The sequence below is a fragment of the Emys orbicularis genome, chromosome 7, assembly GCF_028017835.1.
Source record: "Emys orbicularis isolate rEmyOrb1 chromosome 7, rEmyOrb1.hap1, whole genome shotgun sequence".
In the NCBI taxonomy this organism is placed as follows: domain Eukaryota; kingdom Metazoa; phylum Chordata; order Testudines; family Emydidae; genus Emys; species Emys orbicularis.
The window spans coordinates 41736182-41756879 of NC_088689.1; the positions used below are offsets into that span (position 1 = coordinate 41736182).

General features: G+C 45.0%; 1 protein-coding gene across 3 annotated transcripts in view; it reads right to left on the reverse strand.

The window, feature by feature from the left end:
* The window catches only part of TYSND1 (trypsin like peroxisomal matrix peptidase 1), a 32849-nt gene extending 18166 nt beyond the window's left edge, over positions 1–14683 (reverse strand). For 2 of the 3 annotated variants that reach the window (XM_065407798.1, XM_065407799.1), the window contains exons 1-4: positions 13491–14683; positions 11070–11200; positions 9699–9884; positions 7663–7904 (exon numbers count right to left, since the gene is read on the reverse strand). In XM_065407798.1, coding sequence (XP_065263870.1) covers positions 7687–7904; positions 9699–9884; positions 11070–11200; positions 13491–14656 — 1701 coding nt within the window. In that variant the 5' untranslated portion in view covers positions 14657–14683 and the 3' untranslated portion in view covers positions 7663–7686. The remainder of the gene's footprint in view (positions 1–7662; positions 7905–9698; positions 9885–11069; positions 11201–13490) is intronic. The other variant, XM_065407800.1, reaches the window with a different exon arrangement.
* Between the last annotated feature and the right edge of the window lie 6015 nt (positions 14684–20698).

Here is a 20698-nt window from a genome sequence, read left to right on the forward strand (position 1 = left end):
CCTGAAGGGGGGGGGGGGAAGAGAAAGAAGCAGAGTGGCGGCGGCACGGCGCGCTCAGGGGAGGACGTGGAGGCGAGCTGCGGCGGGGAGCGGTTCCTCTCCCTACACCAATATAATGCAGTCTCACCTATAACACGGTGAGATTTTTTGGCTCCTGAGGACCGCGTTATATCGGGCTAGAAGTGTAGTTACAAGTTCATAACAGCTTCAGCACAGAACAAGCACCCAGTCTTATGGGGCTTCAATAGGCCAGTCCTGCCAACCCTTCCCAAAGGATGGGAGCCCTCTGTGGCTCACTGATCCTGTCTGTTTGCTGGAACAGGAAGAAGGCTCTGAGGCAGTTTTAAAAAATCCTTTCTTTGTCTGTTGGTCCCTGGGAAATCCAGTGTGAACTAGTCTATGTGACAGGTTTCAGAGTGGTAGCCGTTGTGGAAGCAGAGAAAGAACTGACAGGAAGGGGATGCAATGCATGACAGTTCGTTAGCAAGAGTCAGGCTAACTGTAACCCTAATAACGCGAGATTTGTAGAAGTGAGGAATGGGTGAGGCGAGTGGGAAAGAACTGTGTGAGAAGTTGTTGCGACCTTGTGTAGATAATGTGTAGATAATATGGAATGTAGACTAAGAGTCTACATTAGTGAGCAAAACAAGATATCAGAATGACCTATGTATAAACAAAATGCAGTTGTTGCTCATTATTGTCTGTAACAAAAGGTATAAATGCTTGCTGTAATTGTTTACCTGTTGAGAGACCTGCTTAACTCTCTCCCTCTATGCAATTGATAGAGAGAAAGAAAATAAAGTATCTGATTTGCTGTACCCAAACAAAAAGTGAGAACTCTGTTATTCTCCGACACCGTGTTAGTCTGTATCAGCAAAATTAACGAGGAGACCGTGTGGCACCTTAGAGACTAACAAATTTATTTGGGCATAAGCTTTCATGAGCTAAAACCCACTTCATTAGATGCATGGAGTGAAAAATACAGTAAGAAGAATATATATTATAGCACTATATATATATATATATATATTAATATTATAGTCTATGTGAGCCTCTCCAAGGGGTGACTTCAAAGGGCTAGTAACAGAGAAAGTACAGTAGCATCCCCCTCCTTCTGGAGAAGACATACAATTCCACAATAACATATACACAAGTTCATGCTGAATACAATGGCCCTCCAAAGGTATTAAACCTAATTCAACAGGGTATAACTTTATTTAATTAAGTTCATCCAGGATTTTGCAGGAAATTGTCATTCTCCCTGTCTCTGTACCCACGTAAGCCCTGTGCTCCCAGCCAGGACTTGATGATCAGATGCTTGCCCACCAGCATGCCAATTCACTTTCAAGAGGCACTTTTAAAGTCAGCAGTGCTTAGACCAGGTCATTCAAGACTCTGCCTATGGACAGTGTGAGGTGTGACATGTGTATGCATCGGAGAGGAGAGGTGGTGTGTGCATTTCAGCCCGTACCAAACCCCAGCCTAGCAAGGGTGTGGTTTTTTTGGCACCTACAGAAGGTTAGAGCAGTCCAAGGGCCATCGTTCACCAGTGATTCTAGCTCTGCCCCTGCCAGGGAGATTCCTTACACCATAGCTGCTTTGCAACCACTTGGTGCCAGCAGAGCTGCAGTAAAGTTGATGCAATCCAATCATGATGTCCCTGCAGGTGGGTAATGTGCTGCCCTCTAGTGACTAATGTCAGGACTGCTCTTTAGCATATGGACCTTCTTCTTAGTTACACTTGTGTAGATCACATGTAGCTGCTGTGCAGTCAGCATGGAGAGTGGTGCAAAGCTAACATGGGAGAAGGTCAGGGCTGTCCCATCTGCCCTACAGAGGATAAGCCTTCACCATAGTTCAGCTAAACAAAAAGTTCTCCTACACCTGGAACAGATACACATTTATGGACTCTATCGCCACTGCCACACCCATAGCATCCCACCGGCACTCAAAGATTGTACAAAGGGGGCAGAGCCAGGTGAACACTGGAAGAGGGGTTTTCCAGAGCTCTCGGTCAGGGCTGCGTTTGCCCAGCCATTTAGGTACCATCTTTGGCTCCAGCCAGCAAGTAAATGTGGATGCTAGGGACACAGCTTGTGCGTTAGAGCCAGAAGAAACAGCAGGAACAGAGCTATATGAACCAGGAAGCTTGAAACACTACAGTGCCACAACCCAGCTGTTCCTCCCTGCACCTCAGTGTGTGGATCTGAGGTATTCTGATGTGTCTGTTGGCTTCAGAAAAGGTCACACTGGAAATGTTATTGGATAGAAGTGATAGGATACGTGGACCTCTTTTCAGCCTGGAGAGAGAGTGTTGTTGGAATTGAGTAGCAGGGGATCCGGAATGATTCACAAAATCCAGAGCTCCTGTACCTGCATAAAGATGTGCACCTTCTAGGAGATGGACACTGGAAAGTACAAATTCAAAAGATATGAGGGGAAAAAAAAGTCTAGTCTACAGGAACAGGACAGTGATGGTGTTAGTTTCTAGGATTATAAGAGACAAAGTAACATAAATCATGCTGAAAGGGATGCACCTGACATTTCAATACGTGGAGGTTGTAAGGAAACCTAGTTAAAAAATAAATTTTGACTTCGATTTAGATTTCCCTTCTCTGAATTAAAGGCAGCAAATGGTACTGGTGACTATGTATGCATACCCATCAGCATGCAAAAACCAATTACCCTTCCTTCTTAGGGAAGGGAGAGATGGGGCTAGAGAAGACTTCCTTTTTAAAGAGAGTATCTCTTGTAGAGAGGAACACAAGCAACTTAAACTACAAGACCTTAAAACTACATTGGGATTGGAAACAACTCAGTGCCTAACTGTAAACGTTAGGAATTGTGCAGTACTACGGAAAAGCTTTGCTTATTTCAATAGTGCAAGAGAAGTTGTATTTAGTTCAAGATTTTGGGTAGCAGAGGGAACCAGGGTGAAGAAGAGAAGGTTTAAAGATTGCTTAGTAAATAGAAGACAAATTGATTAGAAAGGAATTTTATTTTACCGCTTCTGAGAAGAAAAAAATCTTTACAAATCTTTTTTGGATTTCAAGGATATGAGTCTTCCACTGTCTAGTTCCGTTTTTCTCAGTAATAGTCAAGGCCCAACATTCTCTCTCCCTCTCCAAAAAAAACCAACCCCACACTCAAATAGCCTCCCTGAGCCCCCTCTCCCCACTAATCCTTCTGCCTGAAGGGGACTGAGTAGAACTCCTCTGGAACCCAGAAGTGCCAGAGTTGATCAATCCAAGACCAAGCATCTGCCATTCCAGGCCTCTGCACCCAGAGGCTCAAGGAATACAAATTAAATCCAGTACAGAGAAGCAATAGGAACCCAGTTCGCACTCGCTTGAGGCATGCAGTGGCCTGCAATTACCACAAATGACTAGATACAGCTGAATGTACTATTACCTTGATTTTAGTAAGGCTTTTGATACTGTCTCGCATGTCCTTCTCATAAACAAACTAGATAGAGCTACTATAAGGTGGGTGCATAAAAGGTTGAAAGTAGTTATCGGTGGTTCACAGTCAAGCTGAAAGGGCATATCGAGTGGGGTCCCGCAGGGATAAGTTCTAGGTCCAGTTCTATTCAATATCTTCATCAATGATTTAGATAATGGCATAGAGAGTACACTTATAAAGTCTGTGGACGATACCAAACTGGGAGGGGTTGCAAGTGCTTTGGAGGATAGGATTAAAATTCAAAATGACCTGGACAAACTGGAGAAATGGTCTGAAGAACAGATGAAACTCAAGGACAAATGCAAAATACTCCGCTTAAGAAGGAACAATCAGGTGCACATATACAAAATGGGAAATGACTGCCTAGAAAGGAGTACTGCAGAAAGAGATCTGGGGGTCATAGTGGAACACAAGCTAAGTGTGTGTGAACAGTGTAACAATGTTGCGCGCAAAAAAAAAAAAAAAAAAAAAAGCAAACATCATTCTGGGATTTATTATCAGGAGTGTTGTAAGCAAGACACGAGAAGTAATTATGCCACTACTCTGTGCTGATTAGGCTTCAACTGGAGTATTGCATCCAATTCTGGGCACCACATTTCAGGAAAGAGGTGGACAAATGGGAGAAAGTCCTAGAAAACCTATGAGGGAATACTGAAAAAATTGGGTTTGTTTAGTCTGGAGAAGAGAAAACGGAGGGGGGACATAACAGTTTTCAAAGTAAATAAAGGGTTGTTACAAGAGGAGGGACAAAACTTGTTCTCTAACCTCTGAGGATAGCACAAGAAGCAGTGGGCTTAAATTGCAGCAAGGGCAGTTTATGTTGGACATTAGGAAAAACTTCCTAGCTGTCAGGATAGTTAAGCGCTGGAATAAATTACCCAGGGAGGTTGCGGAATCTCCATCATTGGGGATTTTTAAGAGCAGGTTAGACAAACACGTGTCAGGGATTGTCTTAGTCCTGCCTTGGGTGTAGGGGACTGAACTAGAAGACCTCTTGATGTCCTTTCCAGTCCTATGATTCTATTAACTACCTGATTTGTCCAAGCAATTAAGTCAGGCATACGGTTACACAAACTGTACAGTAACCGTATGATAACTGTCCCAGCCAAGAACCACTTTACAACCAGAGACTGCTGAATGAATGCAAGTTAATGCTCATTAAATCAAAAGAACATTGCAAGCAATGTCCAGATTTTATTTTCAGGCATGCAAATCTCTCCAGCATTGTGGTTGGACAGCATCTACCCTTCTCTGCTTGTGAAAGATTTAAAGGACTGCCTAGGGCTAGGCCATCTATGCTGCTCAGGAACATTCCTTTTTTCTCCAGGAACATTTGTTGTTTAAACAAACTCATTCCTCTTCTGCATGACAGAGGAAGAATGAGCTGAAGTCAGATATTTATTGCTCAAGTGACAGAAAAACCAGATCATTTATGAACTGCCAAAAAAAACAGCTGTACACTAAGGTCTTCATTTCTTAAGGGCTATCAAGCCCCAAGTGGATATTTCTCAAGGTGACTCCAGGAGGCTGAGAGATAAACGGGCTGCATACGAACTTGCTATAGGACCTAGCCACAAAAGCAGCCAATTTAGTCCAGCTGCATCACAGGAATAGATTCAGTATTGCTTTTACACCCATCTGTCTACATCCCCACAAGCAGATAATTCAGATTGGAGTGGAGTGTCATGGAGTGTCAGCAATGAGTGATATCATAGGAAGCTGCCCCTTTTCTTTCAGGCAGATGATCTACAGTACACAATCTGGAAGAGGAGAGGAAGGATTCTACAAGAATATACAGCTTCCTGCTGCCTCATTACCTTAGGCCAACCTGTGCAACCAAAGTTAAGAGTTGCATAGACAATCAACTGCAGAGTGCGCACCACTGTGTAGTACATGAAGTCAGTAGGAACAGCTGGCATGACCCAGCTTTATTTCATCATAAGTTAACAAGCAGCTGTCTGCTTCCAAACAACTTTGTTGTATGCACAGCCCCTGCTACCTGCCTAGTGGGGGGAGGTGGGGGGGAGAATCAGATGAGGTCAGAGATACTATCCACTGACAACAACCACCCCCAACTGGAAAAGGTTTTGCTGCAATCATAAGCCAAATAACTGAACTCTGCTAATACACTTCAGACACAGCAATGACAAGAGACAATGGTTCTGCAGTGCAGACTTTCCAGCCTTTATATCAGACACTTCAACGCATTCCCTCCCTCCCATGAGTGTGTACACTGCTTTAATTAGAAGCATAAACCCTGGATCTGAACAGTCATGAACTTTGTAACCAGATCCAAACTAAGAACCTCAGGCCCATCTCCAGTGTCAAAGTCTTCAATAGTTTTACTCCAGTGCCTTTGAATAGAGGGTTGGTCATAAGAGCACGCTTCACTTCATCAGGCCAGCCGGAGGCTCTCTCCTCTAAGACATCATATTTGATGAATTTGCTCAGTTTCTAATAGATCACTAGTGGCCAAGTTCACATTCTTGTGTGTTTAATCAGGAAATAGGGTCCTGCTGTCATGCACAAATCAGACAGTTGTACCAGTGCAACCGCAAGCAGGATTTCTACTGCGAGTAGGGGTACCCTTCACACACACACACACACACACACACACACACACACACAGAGTACTGGCATCAGGATAAGCTGCTAAATCTTGTCCCCACTGCAGGTGGGGAAGTATGAGTGGCACCCAGTGGACATAGGAGGCATTTAATCTCTGGGCAAGATTATTTAGCTCTTAGAAATAAAAGCTTGGAGAGCAGAAATGAAATTGGAGTTTGGCACTACAAGTTTCCACTGTGTTTGGAGACATGCTTAGTTCAGGCTTGTTTGTGTATTACATTATAGGGCAAACTTGATCAAATACCATGAAGTCCCTCCCTATTAGTAAAGCTGTGTTCTACAATGTGCACTCTCCTTCTGCATACTTCCACAGGGAAGAATCAGTGCTGTATCTGGAGGAGTCTTTTGCCAGTAACTGGCCCCACCAGATTCAAAGCCCCAGATGCAGACATTCCCAAAATTTGTAGCTTTGGTCCACCTTGGGGTACAACAACACTTGTAGCATCAGTTTCAGTAATAGGAAGTAATGGCATGAACAGGAGAACACTTCCAGAGACTGAAAATTCTTGTCTGAACATAATCTTTACCAACAGTTTATTTTAAGTAGCAAAAGAGAAAAGGAAGATGGTAGAAATGTGTAAGGTAAATGCATTCACATTTAGACCTGATGTTTGCCTTTTCTTCAGGGCAATAGTCTTGATTTCCCTTCCAGTACTCCAGTCTGCAGTTAAAACCAGACTTGAATAGACAGAGAAAACATCTCTACCCCCAAATAACTCACTGCCAAAACACTGAAGGAGCTGAACAATAAGAGATGGTGTAGGATTAGCTAATCCGTAGGACACCTGTGGGCCTCTAATACACACAAGTGCTCTAAACTACAAATTCTCTCACCGACAGCTGAAGACATTAAAGATGGAAGAGTCTCATCAGATGATCCTCTGCCACTGTAGGATTATTCCCATCTGTGTTAGTGCTACATCCAGATAGAATTTTAGACGTCTCACACAATACAATCCCATAGCTTCAATTTTGTTATTGGGGGGAGGAGGGACAAAAAACAAAACCAAAAAACCCCTTGACGCCTAGTTATGTTCCTTGCACCATCAGCATCCTGAGCCATTCACCTCCCTCCTGCTGACACTAAGTACTTCCAGAAAGTCACCACCCTTTAGTGATTGCCTGGCCATACATATTAGTTATTCTTGCCTCATCAGCACATCCAAATAATGAATAGCCAGTCAGTGTCTCCAGCTGAAGGGAATTGCACTCCTGGGGACAGCACTTCCAGGAATGATGGAGAGGAGCATGCCATCATCCAGGGAACTAACCTAATGCAGAGTATGCAGCCTGGTCAGGGACCCATGGAATCATTACAGTTCATTTCTATAGTTCTACTCTGATTGGTTCTGGCTGAACTGAGTGAAAGCAAAAGATGAGCAGCTGTTGTACTGGGCAGAGCCAATGTTAACATCACTGATTTCAGGAAAGCTGGTCAGCCCCAGAGACACCATACCTTCAGGTAGACCGTGGACAATTTAGGGGAAATTCGACATAGCTACAGATTATGCAACATTGAATTGTGTGAAGTCACCCTCCCCCTAGAACATCCTGCTCACAGGAGAGCTCTACCTTTCTTCTCCGAGATGGGCAGCCTCATAGCTTGCAGTGTGGTACCTCTGTGGTCTTTCTTTGGAGCCGCCACACTAGTCTGATTCTGTCGTTGGCCCTGTTCAGCTCCTGGAAACCATGCAGGTCTCCAGTACGGCTGTATTCCAAGACTGCTGGCTGTAGAACTGTGATGGGAACACTATAGTTCAGGTGAGGGTATGTAGCTCCTACACTGTTGTCCTTTGTGTTGCTAGCAACAATCCCTGTATGTGGGGGGAAGAATAAAAAGGAGACAGAGTTTGTGAACTTTCTGGTAGCTTAAGAAGTTAAGCATTAAAAACATGTCTCCATACAATGGATAGATTGCAGGACCTAGACAGAAGCAGAACGTGTCCTTTGCTCCTTTGTATCAAGCACAGACAACCTTACTCCCCAAATCTAGGCCATCAGTGCAAAGAAAGAAAGGCCAGAGTAAGATTTCAAACTCCAAAATACAAAGAAGGATAAATAATAATGGTTAGCATTTAAATAGCTATTTACACCTGCACCATCTGAAAGAACTTTGCAAAGGTGGGTAGGTATTTTAACTTCGTTTTTTCAGATGGGGAAAACAGACAGATATTTAAGTTCCTTAGCATAAATGCTACACATTTTAATCAATAGCAGAACTGGGGATAGAGCCCAGTTCGTATAAGTCCTAGTGTAGTGTCCTCATAAGAGAAGCTTGTCATTCTGAAGAGGACATAACTGAGGGGAAAAGAGCGTTCTGTTTTCTAGCTTCCAAAAGGGAATTGCGAACACAAAAAGGATACAAGTACTGAACCATGCCCTTGACAGAATACACACTTTCTACTGATAAAATAGTCATACTAAAGAATCAGGTATCCCACAGCAGCAACAATTTGCTATTGAGTTTTGTGGTTATAACAGTATACAGGGAAGGATCTCCTAGCTCCATCTCATTGGCCAGCACATGCCATCAGCACTTCAAACAGCCCTGCAAGACCCTTTCTGATGGACTCTACACTGATTAAACAGGATATATTTAAAAAAAAACAAAAACAAAAAACAAACACACCTGATTTCCCCCCCTCTTGTGGGGAGACTGACTGGCAATTTTAGGCCCCATTCCAGCAAAGCACTTCAGTACTTGATGTAAGTAGTCCTACGCAACAGAAGTATTCAAATGCTTATAGTTAAGCACATGCTTTACTAGATTGCAACCTCAGGATGTGGAGGATGAGAGGAATAGTTATGTAGTCCAACTCAGTGCAGGCAGGATCCATGCAGTTCTTCCAGTACAACTGTACTAGCATTCCCCAGTCCTGGCTTGGAACTTCAGTAGCTATTCCAGCCTTGGACAGTCCCCTGCCCCCACCTACTCTGAAAATGCAGTGAAAATGTCCTATGCAAGCTCTTTCATTAAAGGCTACCAAATGTATTGAACTGTATAATTTGAGATATGCACAAAGAGATAACAACAAGAGACCCCCAAAAATCTTTTTCCTGGTTACCAGACCCAGGATTTCAACTATGTTTTCAACGGAGTGTATTAACTTGCTTAGGCCCTTGATAAGAAAGGTTTCAGCTAGTCACAATGAAAGGGGAGTATCCAGTTCAAGTGACAAAGTATCATCTAGTGGGTAAAACAAGACTGGGAATCAGGAGCCCCAGATTCTATTCCTACCTCTGTTGAGTGTATGTGTGACCTACATGACAATCTGTATCTCAGTCTTCCCATTGGTAAGAAGGAAATAATCTTACACTAAATGTGCATTGTGAGGGTTAATTTTTGTGACATTCTGAAACCCTAAAATGGAAAGCATTACAGAAGCTTCGAGTATCACCCCCTTGTCCTACCTTTTCTGTGATGGTGGCCATAATGTGTATAATCTTTGTAAAAGAAAAAAGCTCTCTCCTGAACGGGGAGATCAGGGGAACAGAGAAAGCCCCTAACAGCATCCAGCCGTGATGATTCATTACATGACTGGCCATTCCCCTCATTTGGGGTGGGGTGAGGGGAAGGGAGATAAACTGAGATGAAACATATTATTTACCAAGGAGCTTTCCGCTGTTTGTAGAGAAGAGGGCCCCCCCACTCGAGCCACCATGAATTGCACAGGTTGTCTGAAGCATCACTGGCTTGTCATCCACCGTGATCACAGCTGACAAGATTCCTGATGTCACTGATGGGCCGCAGCTCTGGCCGAACACACCAAAGCCAACAACACTCACTTCTTCTCCTGCATGGAGGAGACAAACAGCAGCAAGAATCAGGTGGTTCAGGGGAGGGGAGGTAAATAAAAAGGTGAATTCATGTAGTAAATAAGCAGCAGGAGTGGATGAGCTCTAAGACAATTGTTACATGTAATGGAAGAAGTCAGGAAAAAGAATGCAGAATATGATCTGGAAGTAGAATGTTTGTTGTCTAATGAGGTGTCAGCCACACTTGAAGAGTCACTGGTGAAAATTTTCGAGAGCACAAATGGCAATTAGGTGCTTAACTGCCATCTGTAACTTTGAAAATCTCCCCCACCAGCCACAGCAAGGACATCTGTAGTTCTTATTTTCTGTCCAGATTTGTAACTGTCCTAGATCCCGTTTTATTATTCTTCTGTTCATGTTTGTTTTCACAGTTTATTCCAGATTGCTACACTAACATTATACTATCAATTGCTTCCAGTAGTATACAGCGCATCACCATGCTGTGGGCAAGACACGAAAGTTTTCACTGCCCTGCAGATGTAAAACTGATCTCTACCGTAAACTATAAGACATGCGCTCTCCACAACTTCTATTGTTTACTGTCCTTCAGCCAGTTTTCAGGTCACGTGACAGCATACATATCCAAGCTAGAAGTGGATGCAAACATTTGCTATGGTATCTTACCAAATCTTTAGTGAAGATCAAGTATGTCACATCTGTGTTCTCTTCCTCTGCTTTGCACTTTACAGGGCTTGAACCCAGTAACATAATGACTGCATGTGAGGATGCAGCACACTATGCTTAGTGATAGCACTCACAGTTTTGGACACCGGAAAGTGGTTTACTTGGAGGGAATGCTGCCCAGGCCACTAACTTTAAAACATAACCCAGTCTTTTGATCTGTCACTTGACCAGCCAAAGAAGAGGGGACATTTGTTAAATGTCTTGCTTGCCATCTTGCAGGGTACCACCTCTTCCTACCATTGAATGAAGGTGTCAAGTGCAGCACTTCCCTTAGTACTGTAGCACAAGTCTTGGCCTTGGGTGCAACTGCAAGTCTTGTTCTAAAGGTGAGCATAACCAGACAATCATAATCACACAGCTCTTTGAGCTTTCACTTCTCCAGATGAGGATTCAGGCCCTTGGAGTTTGAGTTACCAGTGAGATATCCAACCCATGACCAGTGAAGCTACAAGCAGGACAGTAAATAGAAGAATAGTTACCTGCACCAAACTTGGTAGCTAAAACAGGTTTTGCAAAACAGAGTAAGCTTTCTTCTAGTTCTACCACTGCTATGTCATAGGGAGAATCATCGTTTGTAGTAAACACCGCTTTCCCTTTAAGGACACAGCCCCTAAGAGCAAATACAAACAGAGTTTTTCAGTATAAGTCTGAAAATGATAGTTTTGGAAAGGAATACAGACTCCAAATCTAGTAAGATGTTGTACATCAGGTTCAGGCCTCCAAATTAACTGACTTCAGCCATTTTGTGGCAAAGTTCACTCGCAAGGAAGCAGGATTTAACTCTCCAACACTTATCAGTGTCACACAATCCCAAGAAATCCTCATATACCAATATGGTGTAGGTAAAACAAAGCTGGTCCAAGCAGATTAAATGCCCCATGTGTGACACATCCCATCACCTCAGCAATCCATGTGGTCCCCTACTTGTCCCAGTACCACATCCACATACCCGACTGTCTCCTGCCCAGTGTCCTCAGTTCTGAGCTGAGCTTCAGATTCTTTTACTGCTGCTGCCTCAGCTCCTCTTTAGAAGTGCTGAGGCAGTCCCCTGTATCCCTTGCACTGGTTATCAGGTGGGACGCAATGGCATTAGGTTGCACTGAAAATAGTAAAGCTCTTTTGAAGGCAACAGGGAAGGGATCGTTTTAAACCACCTGACAAAGCGTCCTTAGATCCAGCACCCTGGAACGTCACCTACCTGAGACTGCACCCCAGATGCACGAAGAAACATTTAGAACAGGAAGCAGGGGAAGGAATGCATCACTCAACAGGATAAGACATAAAATTCAACTTAGAGTCACACTAGCAGAGAGTCTGCCTTCTTGGATTAGAAAAATAAGACAAAAAAGGGATATTAAGAATGCCATCTGCAACAGGTATGACCACGAGATAGGGACCTGGTCAGAGAACGGAAACTCTTCAGAGTGAGCCTCTGATCTTGGACTGACTCCCAGTCAGACACGTGTTAATAGTCCAAGCAGCGATCACTATTACTGACATACTGACTACAACAGGAGCTTGATTCAGAACAAAGCCTAAAAAGTTGCATGCAAATCTATCAGGAGAGTCACTTTTGTACAGACATTCTAAATAACTCACCTTCTCTACCACAGGGGGTTTGCAGAAGCTCTCTTGTAGTTTTGAGGACTGCAGCCTCATTCTTCCCTACATCTGAGTTTGATTCCCCTCCCACCCTCTAGTTGCACCTCTAGGCGGTTTTCCCTACAGGCCATCTATGCTACTCCCAAATTGGGTGTTGGAGGTACTAGAGAGGGACAGGAGATGCTTAGAGCCCTGAAAATCTGGATATCCACAAACATGGTCTGCAGATGAGATGCGGATACAAATTTTGTATCTGCACAGGGTTCTAGAGATGCTCACTCTTTCAGTAGCAATCTGCCTGGGGGCCCATGAATAAGGTATTAGCCGGGGAGTCTTCAATTTTGAACCTTCCCACCGCTGCAGTCCCAAAGTGAACTTCATAACATAAATGATAACTTCCTCTTAATCCAAAGTGCTTTTAGTTAAAGAGCTTTGGCAACAAGATGTTTACAGAATACTGAAATTTCTCCAGGTTAATACATGGCTTGTTTGGTTAGTTCATAGCATACTGTGCAAGTTTTGTCTTGCATGCTTCTCTGAAATTTGAGATTTGCACTGCTTGCTATACAGTGTAATTGTTTTAAGTGTAAAGCCAAGTAGATTTTTGAATATAGTATCCCTTCACACATTAGGCTAAAATATGTGATCAGGTGAGAACCATATTGATAAACACCAAGGACAGACTGACAGTAATTTTAATTCATAGAACATATTTGACCTCTGGAAGAATGTATAAAAGAGATGCAGAGAATTGTGATATAAGTGTTTGATACCTTATCAAATGCAGAGGTTGCCAAGCTAAGTTGTAACAGCCTCATCAGCAAAGTGCAGAGGCCTCAGACGACCATCACATCTGGTCAAAGGGCAGTCGTGAGTGATGCGTGATATTCTCTGTCTTTGGCACATCCAAAATGTGGGATCCTCTCATTAGCCCCAGGTTTGAAGGCTGGCTGCACAATGACCCTGGCCCATACTGTATAGGTTCAGAAAGGGCCATGAATGGCATGGCAAATCAATGCTGGGTATACGCGTGGTTGGGTCAGTTAGTGTTTGATATGGAATATGCTGGCCATTTCACACCTATTATCCAGAACTGCCAGGTTGCTCAAATATTTGGATGGCAGTGTTTGTTAGGAGATGCAGAAGAGTTTTATTAGAAACTTCAAAGCGGTCATTTAAGGAAGAGGCTATAGGCTGCAGTGTATGGCACTTTGCAGATTATTGCATTACCACGTCAATTGCATTGTCCTACTTACTGACTATTAAACAAAGATAAACAAACAAGAATCAAGACTTACTTTTCAGGGCTGTGCTGTACCCTTACACAGACACCCGAGGCTTCATTCACCACATGTCGACAGGTCAACACTAGCCTTGAACTGACCAGCACTCCAGATCCCCAGACTTGACCACATTCCACCAACACCACTGCAGACAGGAGATGCTGTGCAAGCCCAGGGCTGACTGCCATCTTCCCAACAGGCTTAGCAACCAATTGCACATGAGGCCACCAGGTTTTCATAGAACTTCCAGACCCAACCAAGGCACTCCTGACATTCTCCAGGATATGGCCAATTGAACAAACCAACGTCAATCCAACCCACTCATTGGCCTTCCAACAAAGCGGAGCCACAATTATTCCAACTAGGTTAAAACCATCTTCAGAGAACACAAAGACCCCTCCTCCTTCGGTGCCAGGCAAGCAACGAGCATCAGTCAGAATAAGGACATTGCCTTCTCCAGCTAGGTTACTCACTATCCCTTTACTAAGAGTGTTAATGAAAATGTCTGGGCAAAATGAACCAAAAGGGGAACCACAGGCAAACAGCATGTCACCTTTCCTCAATGACTCAGCCAGCACACAGCTTACTTGAGCTATACCAGGTGAGTTGAGGTCTGGGATTTCCAGCAAGGCAAACCAATGCAGATAGCGCAAATCATCCAAGAGTGCCCCATGCTCCTGCTCATCTTCACTCCTACAGAAATGCCACTGCTCAGCACGGGTGAAGACTTTGGAGAAGGTGTCCTGGAACTCTGGGCAGGGCACCATCATAAGGAGCTTGGCTTCATGCTGCCTGAGGGTGCCAGGAGATCCCGGTTGGTTTGAAAGGGGATTGAACCCCAGAGCCGGGCTGCAGGCCCCCAAATCTTTGCCCAACAAACCCTTACCATTCCCTTTGCTTCTACTTTCTGCAGCCCAGAGAACCTGGATCTGAATATCTGGGGAGAAGCTGTTCGCCAGCAGGACGCTGCACTGGGACCATATGCCCTGCTCTGCTGCTATCGCCTCCTCCAAGAGGAAAGGAGAGAAGATGGCTCCATGGCAGACCACAATCCCTGGACTCTGGCTCAAAATGACCCCACTACAGCTCCAGGATCCCTGGGCTGGGGTCCCCACGGAACTCCCACATGCACTGGAAGCACTAATGACACAGCAAGCCCTGTCCCCAGACAGCAGCATCATCTCAGTCCCAGGCTTGGACACGGAAGCTGCCTGCAAGGACTAGACCCCTCCCCCCACCGGACGGGTGTAAGGTAGAGATGGAAGGAGCAACAGCAGCCAAGAGGCACAGGCGCAGCAGCAGCCTCCCCTGCAGAGCCGCGGGTGGCGTGTGCGTGGGACAGGGCGCTGGGGAGGTCACCGGGCAGCAATAGCGCCCGCTACGAGCAGAGATGGGCCCGCCGGAGGGGCGGCGTGGGGGCTACACAGAAGCGACAGCCCCGCCTACGTGGGCAGAGAAACTAGACGCGCCACAGCGGGGGCGCTGCGGGAGCAGATACCAGAGCCCCAGGCGCACGGAGTGTCCGGGCCGCGCGCCCTGGGGGCTCCCGCAGGCTGGCTGCGGCACGAGAGCCAGGAGCGCTGCAGCCCTAGCCAGTCACCTCCCGGGGAGAGGAGGGGGAGTAGCGCCCGCCACGCACGCACGCTGCCCCAGCACTGAGCGCCCACCCTCCAGAACCGCAGCCGCAGAGCGAGCGTTCCAGCCTTACTAGCTCCGCCCTCTACTCACGTGAGCCCCAAGGGTTTCATTTTATTGGCCGCCCCGTCCGCGAGCGAGCGGGGATTGGTCGGCGTGACTCAGGCTCCTACGCTGCGGGTGGCTGCCCCAGGCCTAACTCTGCGCTGGGCCCGGTCGCAGTTGCGGGCCTTGCGTGGGGCGGGGCGAGTGTCCGCGGGAGGCCACCCCTGACGGCGCGCTGCCTGCTGGGAGCCGGCACAGCCATTCGCCGGCTGCTCCCCGCATTGCAACGTGGCATCTCGCACCGCCTCCGCGGGGCGCCATCCCGGCTCCAGCGTGGCGCGGGCGGCGGCGCCGAGCTGTGCGGACCTCGGGTAGCTGGGGGGCGCGAATTGCCAGGGAGGGGCGAGATACGCGTGATACAAGGGGAGCCAAGTGCGGGCTGCGGGTGAGACCCTGGCTCCCCCTGCCGTGCAGCAGCCCGCAGGGGCCAGGGACAAGCTTTTGAGCTTCACAACACTCCGAAGAACTCTGTGAAGGTGGAAAGCTTGTGTCTTCCCCCAGCAGAACTTGGTCCAATAAAATACTACCTCGCACTCCTTGGCTCTCTGGGTGTTCTTGTGATCCACATACACATCCCACCCATGCCAAAATCTTAGCAAGATTCTGACCTCAATAATCTCCTGTGGCCTTGAGTTCCTTTTGTCAGCTTTACTTTTCCCACCTTTTGTTTTTATTGGTTGGGGCCTTGTTTTTGCATAATGAGAGGCTTTCCTGAGGGTAAAAATCTCCTTTTTTTTAAAAGCTGCTGAAAATATTTCCTTCTAGAAGGTATACCAGATGGATTGACTCCTACCATATGCAGTAAGGATAAAGACCCTGATCCTGCAAAACTTAAGGGAAAGAAGTTAAGTGAATAGGTCAGCAGACTGATATTTTGTGACATTTAAATAGTCAATGTTTTGCATGTTATACTGAGTGGGCAAGTCAGTATTCCACCCTGGTCCTAGGGCCTGCCAGAGATATTAGTTGGCAGCTCCTTCATGGAGCCATGAGCATAGGTGTGTACTTCTTTAGCACAGTCCACCCCCCTCCCCAACACCTGTCCCATCTCTGGCATGAGGGAGACCCTGGTGGCACATATCTACCTCAAGTGAACCAGATTGCAGCCCCTTTTCTGATTTTTACACAGCTGTCTCGTTCGGTTCTGGCTGCACTTTTCCTCATACTTTTATTTATGCACACCCCATTCATGGCCCCATGAAGTCATGAGACCTCCTTGTCAGCCTCCTGCTAGCGCTGGCCAAGGTGGCCATCTATTCCACCAGGAGGAGGATGCTGGATGGCGCGGTGCTCAGTGACCATGGGGCCTATTTCTGCTCCTCTCTTGGTTCACGTATCTGGGCAGAGTTGCTTTGGGCTACCTCCACTGGCTCCGTAGGCACCTTTGAGGAGCAGTGGATGCTGTCCAGGGTTCTCTGCTAGGTGTCCCCTTCTGGATCCTCTATTTTGAACCTTTGACCATCACTCCTGATCCACTTTGTCATTAGTTGCTCCTGACTTTGTTTGAGCCCTGGGTTCAGTAGCTCCTCCCTTTAGGCTGAGGGAGAGGCCCCCAGAACCCAATAGGTACACCTAACTCCATCCACCTCCTCACAAACAACTTGAAACATTTACTAAACACCCTAGTAACCAGAGGATTAAACTGATGATGGGTCCCTCCTCCAGAGGTGACACTCAAGTGGAATAATCAAGCCCCTGACCCACAAAAAAACTACAGCAAGCAGTAGCTGAACAATGATTATTGATGGGGGGGAGGGGGAAATTAATACAGTCTCAGTTACTGAAGAGTGTTGATATTGCTAGAATTGTGGAGGAGCATTGAATAAATACTTACTGGTCACATTCTTTCAGGAAGTGATGTTATTTCCCTCTTTTCTATCCCAATAAAGAGCTCTGCTCCTACCTTGGCACATGAAACCCAGTGAAAATGTTTCTCTAGCTATTCTTAGCATACTTCATATAGTATTTCAAGGGCTAAAATTATTGTTCTAGTCTAAAAATATACCAGACTACAGCATTTTAAAAGGCTTTAAGATGCTTGCTGTTGAGAGTCTATTTGAGGCAGTCACATTGTTTGCCATTACAAAGGCTTCCCTGCACTGGATTTTTGTGTGCGTGCATGCAGCTACACCAGTGTACGTCTCTGTGTAAACACAGAACCAGTATGACTTGACTAGCCTTCAAACCAGGTAATCTGCACCAGTGTAAGTAATTTTATACCAGTGCAGTGGGTGTAGGCTAGGGGTTTTCACTAGTGAGGTGGATGAAAATAGCATAGACAGGCCCCAAGCATTAATACCCACTAATCCAGAAGAGCTTGCTTTTTATCATATTACTGTAGGATTCTCACCCACTGTTGCCTCTTCTAAAAGTTAGAATAAATGTTAGGGAAATGGTAGTACATGACACTTGTAGTAGGGAAGCCTTTTGTAAGATCTTGAGCTGTGAAACCTTTAAAAGTCTCAGCATAGACTAAAGCATACGGTTATTGCTATCTCCAGAGCAAGACCACCCAGACATTTTCAATCCAGGAGAGAAAATAGAGGCAGAATTCTTACTACTCTGCCAGTTTTTCCCAGTACAACACAATCTGCAAGCTTCCTTTTGTATTCACCATCTTGCCAAGCCTCCCTTGAGAAGCCACAGTGTAACAGAGCTCTTGCTAAGCCAGGAGTTAGCTTGCAACCTGAGCTTATAGATGAAACCAGGATGGGAACAAATCAGACCCAAATCTCTTGAATGTGTCACTAGATAACTGCATTTTCTGTTTATTTCATTTTAAAATGCCTTGAGAACATTAGTTGTAACATATTACTTGATCAGGATTAAAAACTTGGAATATTTTAATGTTTCAGTGAGAGAAAAAACCTAGAAGACACCAAGACTGAAAGTCTTAAGGGAAGGACAGTAAGTTAGAAGGAATGCACATTGTCTATCTTCTGGGTAGAGCACTAAGTGAAGGGAGAGCAGTAAAATAATGAGAATCCGTTCATTTTCTTCCTCTTCACCAATAATTTGCCAGACCATAAATTCTGCCTATGGAAGGCTAAACTAGATAAAGAGTTTGTTGTTTACAAAAAAGACATTCAAATGTATTTATATAAGTCTACATACATTTGAGGGATGTAAACCCCACATGAAAAGAATTTGCGTAACAAGAGGAATAGAAGCAGGAGAAATAAAGTCAAGAAAATCTCTCTCGCAATGAATCTCAAAGGAAGTGGAAGCCACACTGCCTAGCCCATTTAAAAGTAGATGACCAAATACTGAACAACCTGTACTATCAAGATGGAGTAGGAGCAGTAATAGATATTTTCCATACCTGATTCACTTATTTACATTGCTTTCATTTTACATTGGTGAAGTCTCACTAAGTCAGGGAATTCTTTTAATATATTTAAGACCAGGAAGCTGGTGAATTTTACTGCTCATGAGAGTGACAGACTAATACCACAGTCATGTACAATACAGACAGGTACTATATAAGCTACCAACACAGATCTGGTATTGCACCACAATTCAATCACACAAAGTGTTTATTAGTCCAATCGTGACCATTTATGTAACTGTTTTGCACTATGTACACTGTACCTTTGAATCACTTCACTGGCCTATGCTTTTTCCAACCCATCCTCTTTCCCCATTCTTTGTTTTCATTTCGCTTTCTAAGCTTCATTCTTAAGAGGTCCTTTTGTCTCACACTCATCTTTGTGCCTTTTCAAACCATGGCCACACTTCAAGCATCCTTCCAGTGGAGAATGCATCTTCTCCTATAAGATCTTTACAAAGCCATCATAACTGACCTCCCAATAGCACTGTTCCCAGCCGGGTTTGAACAATTACCTAATTTGTCTTGAGCTAAAATGTAAGCTCCAACATCCTCATTTGCATTCTGTTGCATCTGAAGAAGTGGGTTTTTTACCCACAAAAGCTTATGCCCAAATAAATCTGTTAGTCTTTAAGGTGCCACCAGACTCCTTGTTGATTCTGTAAAGTGTTATTTACATCTGACATCCTTTAATGATTTGAGCCTAGATATTCGCATCTGATTTTCTCACCTTTGGACTGGCAAAAGCCTTGTGCACTAGGATTCCCATTCCCTAATGTGACTTTCACATCTGTTTATCAAAGTCTTCAGTTTTTCCATTCTCCACATTCCCACAAACAGTTTTATAATCCCACATGCAGTCTTCCTCACCATTTATATAGAGAATGCCAGAACCCAATCATCCAGTCTGGACTTTTTTTAAATTAAAAAAACTTTAATAAAATGCTCTGGATACAGATGAACTTCCTTTGCAAAAATATGCATGATTTCACTTTTCCAGGAATAAGAGTAAGTGCTTTGCTAAAAGACTGAAGAATTATCTAGATACACTAACACTATCTGTACCCAAATTTCTGAAATATATATTAAACTTTACAGCAATACATTTCAGGGAACAATATTTATCTACAGATGCACAGAACAGATGAGTGTTATTCACTGTTGTTCCCTTTCTCCAGTGGTGGGCACACCACTTTCACAGAAGGCTTTGCTATGTTAGGGTACTAACTTTCTAAATAGTTTCTAAACACTAAGAATAGAACGGCAGCACACAGTTACAGATAATCAAAGTTGCCAGATCTTATGTTGATCAGTAGGAACTAGCCTAAAATCAACCATTCTTATTCATGAGCCAAGTATAAGTTGACCCTAGATTCTAATGGAAACACTGCAGTGTTTTTGTCTGAACAACAAAATCAGCAGTCTTCAGCTGGTTAGTGGAATCACTGTAGTGAAGGCCAGGTTCGTGACAGTGTCTTCGCACCAAATTAATGAACACTCTAACCTTGATGTTAGTTTCTGAACAAGATTGAAAGACACTTCATTCAAACCCTTTTAACATGTGTGAAGTGATAAGCACACCCCATAGAAGCCTCATTTCTGTGACCCTGATTGGTGTACAGACTAATGGGGACACATCACAGCAAATTAGAATGTTAATCATCCGATAGTCTAAAAGGCAGGCAGATAGATCCTCTACACCAGTGCTTCTCAAAGTCGGGCCGCAGCTTGTTCAGGGAAAGCCCTTGGTGGTCCGGGCCAGTTTGTTTACCTGCCGCATCTGCAGGTTTGGCTGATCGCAGCTCCCACTGGTCGCGGTTAGCCGCTCCAGGCCAATGGGGGCTGCAGGAAGGGCGGCCAGCACATCCCTTGGCCCGCGCCACTTCCCACAGCCCCCATTGGCCTGGGATGGTGAACCGCGGCCAGTGGGAGCCGCGATCGGCCAAACCTGTGGACGCGGCAGGTAAACAAACCGGCCCGGACCGCCAGGGGCTTTCCCTGAACAAGCGGCGGACCGGCTTTGAGAAGCACTGCTCTACACCCTAGGAAGAGTCAACCTTCTATCAGTTCCCCTCCTCTTCAGCAAATCTGACATTCCTTGAATCTGTGCCCATAGAAAGCTCAGCTCAACTTAGAACCACTCACTTATTGAAAT